General features: G+C 50.8%; 1 protein-coding gene across 1 annotated transcript; it reads right to left on the minus strand.

Annotated features, from left to right (window-relative positions):
- Positions 1-273: 273 nt before the first annotated feature.
- On the minus strand, positions 274-5771 carry LOC102989871 (keratin, type II cytoskeletal 6A). The gene is made up of 9 exons (XM_024123093.2): positions 5144-5771; positions 3864-4078; positions 3460-3520; positions 3220-3315; positions 2929-3093; positions 2332-2457; positions 1286-1506; positions 1032-1066; positions 274-918 (listed from the first exon to the last, which is right to left on the minus strand). The coding sequence occupies exons 1-9, from the start codon at positions 5681-5683 to the stop codon at positions 683-685; spliced, it is 1695 nt and encodes a 564-aa protein (XP_023978861.1). The 5' UTR covers positions 5684-5771; the 3' UTR covers positions 274-682.
- Between the last annotated feature and the right edge of the window lie 219 nt (positions 5772-5990).

Below are 5990 nucleotides of genomic sequence, written 5' to 3' on the forward strand. Positions count from 1 at the left end.
AACCATTACTTCTTGGTATGGGCAATTAAAAGAAGAGTAAACAATATGGCGAACCATATTCTCCCCATTACACTTGCCAAACATTTAGATGAAATCTTATCCGTGAAGGAAATCTGAGCATAAGGATGCCAAACTGCTGTTTGTTGAGGTTCTCTAAAGGAGGGGGGTGAAACACATGGGGACTGGGAGTATGCTTCATTCCTGAAAAGGCATTTGCCCGATGAAAACCGCAAGAACCATGGGTAACAAAGCAAGGCAATGTGAAACCACGCATTATAGTATAAATCTGCTTTATTTGGCAATACAAGTGAGCAAAGAGCAGAGGAGGCATCACAGGGATACAGACCCCCGTACATCATAGAACTAGTCACTTGTACTTTCATGATCACTGCAAGGGAGGAACACAACACCTGTGAGATGGGACATACTGGGCCAGTGGAAAGCTAGGGGGATTGCCCTGTTCTGGAGTAGGACCCAGACAGTGACATTCCAATGGTGAGCAATGGAAGCTCAGATGCAGCAGGTGTTGGCAGAGAGGACATGAGGGCACTCAGCAACTTCAGTTCTAACTCAAGGAGTAAGAGAAGAAAGAAGCAGGAGAGAGGAAGCAACTGGAGGAAAGGGCAGTGAAGCTGGAGAGGGAGCCTGAGACGCTGTGGGACCACAAGCCCATGGCAGGCGTTCAATTCCTGTAGCTCTTCTTGCTGGAGGAGGAGGTGGTGGTGTATTTGACGGTGGAACTGCCGCCCCCGGAGGAGCAGAGGCCACCCCCTGTGGCTCTGCCACTGCTGGAACTGAAGCCACTTCCATAGCCGTGACCACTGCCGTAGGAGTAGCCACCGCATACGCCCAGGCCTAAGCCGCTGCTGACACCGCCGGCACCGCCATAGCCACCGCACGTGCTGGACTGTACCACGGCTGGAGAGGCAAGGGGACAAGGCCATGACAAGACATGGTGAGCTCACTCTGCCACACAGAGTCCAGTCAGAAGAGCACAAGGGCAAGGGAGGGAGGCAAGTGAAGGTACTTACAGATGTTGACTTGTCCAACGCCTTCCCCTATCAGCCTAGGAGAGAGGAGACACAGCCATCATGAGACCTCAGAGCCAGAGCTGGACCAGCGTGGGAAGCTTCGGCATGAGGAGAGCCCATGGGGAACGTGCCGTCTACGTGCTTTTCTGGGAGTGGCATTATGGCCACGACTAGAGCGCCTTCCACTGGTGCTCGCTAGTTGGACACCTCGGAGATGGACCCAGATGTTTGAGGAGGTTGTGTGAGTTACTCACCTGCACTCCTCGCCCTCCAGCAGCTTCCTGTAGGTGGCGATCTCCACGTCCAGGGACAGCTTGGTGTTCATGAGCTCCTGGTAGTCCTTCACTAGCTGGGCCATGTCCTGCTTGGCCTTCTGCAGGGCGTTCTCCAGCTCGACCAGCTTGCTCCTGGCGTCCTTGAGGGCCAGCTCTCCACGCTGCTCAGCATCGGCGACAGCGGATTGCAGGCTGGTGCACTAGAGGGGAAGGTGGGCAGATGAATCTGCAATCTGGACTCCTGAGGAGATGAACCATGGTTCTTCTTTCCCAGTGAGGAAGAGGTCTAGAGCCCAGATTCCAAGGAAAAGGAGGTTTGCTTCTTTTTGTCCAGTCTTCTTCAATTCTGCAAACCTGAACTAGTCTAGGAGCTCCCTATGCACCTCTGTGTTAACCACCCTAATGAGGATGGAGGTGGTGACTGCTGGAAGATACTACAGCAGACCCAAGACCAGGGGACATTGGAAGAAATGGACCCACTGGCTTCTTCTGAATGTTGACAGTTTGGGTAAGTTCACGTGGATGCACATTAACTCACACAAAACCACAGACACCCACAGTGAGGAGATGATTTCACTTTAAACTGTTGCGACCTTGCCTTCCTTCCACTTCACATTTTTGGAAAACCCTCATTTGTCCTGTGTCTTTTCTCAGCTTCTTTTTCACATCGAATCTGAGCATATTTGAAGCAATCTTCCTCACACTTTCTGGCCTGACCTTTTCTTTGCCAACTTGTGTCTTGCATTCCCAAATCAATCATTCCTCCTATGGAATCTCATTTCAGTGCCTCAAGACTGTATCTTTGTACCGCTGACCAGTCGGGATTGGTCCTGTCATGCGTTTGTTTCCTGCTCTTGGGTTGGGATCCATCTCTCTAACCTGTGGGAGCTCACTAAGGGAGGAGGTACATGTCCTCCCCTCCCTGCTGTTCCCTCAGTGCCCAGGAATTCCCTACATGGTGGTTGATGATCCCTGGTGGTCTAGGAAGGAAAGGATGCTTTTCTCCTCCATGGTCCCCACCATACCTGCTTCCTGACATGGTCGATCTCAGATCTCATCCTCTGGATCATGCGGTTGAGCTCAGCGATCTCCTGCTTGGTGTCGCGCAGGTCGTCTCCATGTCTGCACGCCGCCACCTGCAGCTCCTCGTACTGTAAACCAGAGGGAGAGAGGGTGGTGTCCATGGGCTTCACAGGACACTAATCAAGGTTTTCACAAATTGAAACTAATGGTTTCTCCACAAGGCGTTTTAAGAAAATTGGTGTTACAAGGTCATGGACACTGTACACCCATCACACACCATCCTTGGTAGGACCACTGACTGCCTGGTTCTCTTCAGGACCAGAACATCCTCTGTTCTGAGAACCAGCATTGGGGTGAAGCTAAAGCAAAGATCCCTTGGCCTTTATCTATGGTAACTTTTGTCCTACATTTAGGTTTTTGACTTAATAGACTTGGACATAAATACTGTAAAGATCTACTCTGTTGGTTCAGGGTACACGTGCTTTGAGAGGACCCCCGCTTCCTAGATGTAGATTTCCCAAGTGAAGTCTCGGGAAGCCTTGCTGGTCTTCAGGGAGGAGGCACAGGGATTTTTCATCGGCTTCCCCCTCACTGCTCACCTTGCACTTGTACCAGGACTCAGCCTCCTCCCGGCTCCTGTGAGCGATCTCCTCATATTGGGCTTTGACTTCAGCGATGATGCTGTCCAGGTCCAGGGTGCGGTTGTTGTCCATGGAGAGGACGACAGATGTGTCGGAGATGTGGCTTTGCATCTGAGTCAGTTCCTGCAGAACATGAGATCGTCAGATCCTCTTTTCCCATGACGTTTACAGAGGTACCCAAGCCTAAGATTTTCCATCCTTTGCAAATCCCTTTAGAGTCAATAAACCAGAGTGTGGAAAGATGCTTACTAGGTCATAGAGGGCTCTGAGGAAGTTGATCTCATCCATGAGAGCGTCTGCCTTGGCCTGTAGTTCCACCTTATTCATGTAAGCAGCATCCACATCCTGGGGAAGAAGCCAACCACTTGGGATCAGATGAGCTGAACCCTCCTTCCCAGTCTGCTCCTCCTCTAGTCTCCCTGATTATTCTTTTCTCAGAGTCCTCTCCTTCGGCAAAGAAACATGAACCCCTGATCTTACTCATCTCACCTTCTTCAGATCCACAAATTCATTCTCTGCTGACGTGCGCTTGTTGATTTCATCTTCATATCTGGAATTAGAAAGGGTAAAACCTAATTGAGTCAGTGGTGAAGATGATACAGAAAAGGCAGCCTGGGATCCCAACTTCCCACAATGGATATATCCAAATGGAGCTTTCCTGCCAGTAAGTCTAAAAGATGAATTCTGTGGTCCCTAAATTGTTTACATCTTTACTCTCCCCATCCACCTGTATGGCCCTTTTGTTCTTCGGGGTTTGTGTTTAGGCAAGAATTGTGGTTTCATTTCCATGGACATGTTTTACTAAGAATCATGCCCTCATTTGGACCTGGTCCTCTAATAGACTTGAAGCGTGGGCTTCAGGAAACTGAGCCCTTTTCTCTCCTGTAACTCACTTCTTCTTGAAGTCCTCTACCATCTCCTGCATCCCCCTGAACTCTGAGTCCAGGCAGCCTCTCTCCGTGAGAAGGCAGTCCAGCTGTCTCCTGAGATTGTTGGTGTACTGCTCGAACAAAGGCTCCAGGTTGTGCCTCACGATCTTCGTGCACTGCTCCTGCAGCAGCGCCCACTTGGTTTCCAGAACTTTGTTCTGCTGCTCCAGGAATCGGACCTGGAGGAAGACAAGATGGTTATTTGTCCAACAAAGGAAAAAAGGAAGGAAGGAAGGAAGGAAGGAAGAGAGGAAGGAAGGGAGGGAGGGAGGGAGGGAGGAAGGAAGGAAGGAAAGAAGGAAGGAAGGAAAGAAGGAAGGAAGGGAGGAAGGAAGGAAGGAAGGAAGGGAGGGAGGTGAGTTGACTGTCCCCAAGCAGACCTGATGGTCCCCATGGTGCTGGGCTACTCCAGAGAATGTACAGAGGCCCAGGCTGACAGTTCTGCCCCCCTGACTGTTTTCCTTCACCCCACACAGACCTCAGTGGCCAAGTCTCCCCAGGGAGCTACCAGATAGTCCCTCTTCTCAATTACGGAGGCTGTCAGTCAGTGACTTTCAACATTTCTTTTCTTCCTCTTGCTAAGCACAATCACAAATGTACTTTAAAATAGTACTTCTCTCATATATTGCACAGAGTTATTTTATAGAGTGTATCTCAGTTAAAGGGATGTCAAATGTTTAGAATCTAATAGTTAAATTCCAACCCTGTTGATGATTGGATTTAATCTTCTTTCCCATCTAGTGCATGAGTCCCTCTAAAACAAGCTCCCTTAATGCTCATGATCTGGTTCTACAAGTTAAGTATTTCTATGCACATATACATGTTTCTGAGTCTTTTTTTCCTGGCATTTCCTTTGGTTTTTTATCTTCTTTCCTTCCCCGCCGCCACCCCAACTAAGGCTCAAGTGCTGTTTCCACTTTAATTTCCTTTTTAATTTCTTAGACCCTTCAGAAGATCAAGCTAACTCATTCCATTCTCTCATTTCCTTGCCTTTGCTTGAGGGTTATCAAGAGTGGAGAATGCTTCCCAGGCAGGAATGAGAGACATTTAAGGGATCAGTAGTTGTAAATGATTTCCATCACCTTCTGCCTGTGGTTCCCATGGAGCCTGTCCTGCATCCCAGTGGAGAGCTAGCCTGAGTCCCCTCCTCCCCCTCTGCCGAGGCTCCCCCTGGTAGGACATTGGTTGCGTCTCTCGACTGGGGACTCTGAAATCCCAGTGGAGGGCAGGTGCTCCCTGCTCACCTTGTCGATGAAGGAGGCGAACTTGTTGTTGAGGGTCTTGATCTGCTCCCGCTCCTCAGTCTTGACCCGCTGGATGGTGGGGTCGATTTGCAGGTCGAGGGGAGTCAGGAGACTCTGGTTGATGGTGACCTCTTGGATGCCTCCAGGGGGGCAGACGGGGAAGCAAGAGCCCACATAGCCCCCACCAAAGCCAGCTCCACCACTGAGCCCAAAGCCACCACCAGCTCCACCGCCAAAAGCACATCCACTCCCGGCTCCACTTCCAAAGCCAAGGCTGCCTCCAGCTCTGCCGCCATATCCGCCAATGATGGCACAACTGCCCCCTCCGAGGGAGATCCTCTTGGAGCACCCCACGCCATAGAGGCTGCGGCTGCCAAAGCTAGCTCCTCCACCCACGCCAGCGAGGCCACCACTGCCCCTGGAGCGGGACACAGACGCACTGCTGAAGCCAGAGCGGGTGACCCCAGGGACTCTGGCTGAGCCGGCACTGAAGACACGGTGGCTGCTGCTTTGGCTTCTCATGGTGGATTTGGAAGTCATGGTTCCTGAAGTCGAAGAGGCTGAGGAGGGCGTGAGAGGTGGAAGGTAGAGGTGAGAGGAGCAGATTGGTGAGACGAGGTCCCCAGCAGTGGCTTATATATGGAGAAAATGGGCTGGGCTCAGTGCTGGAAGGTGAGCCTGCAGGTTGGGAAGGCTGAGCTTTACAAATAGTGAGATCACCCCCAGGCACTATGAAGGTATGAAGTATGAATGTTGCTTCTTTGGCATCCTTTACTCGTGGAGAAATTCTCCTGGCTTCTAGCCTTGACTTGATCACAACACAATAAGTCTGGATGTAAATTCACTG

This window comes from Physeter macrocephalus, chromosome 6 (assembly GCF_002837175.3).
Source record: "Physeter macrocephalus isolate SW-GA chromosome 6, ASM283717v5, whole genome shotgun sequence".
NCBI lineage: Eukaryota > Metazoa > Chordata > Mammalia > Artiodactyla > Physeteridae > Physeter > Physeter macrocephalus.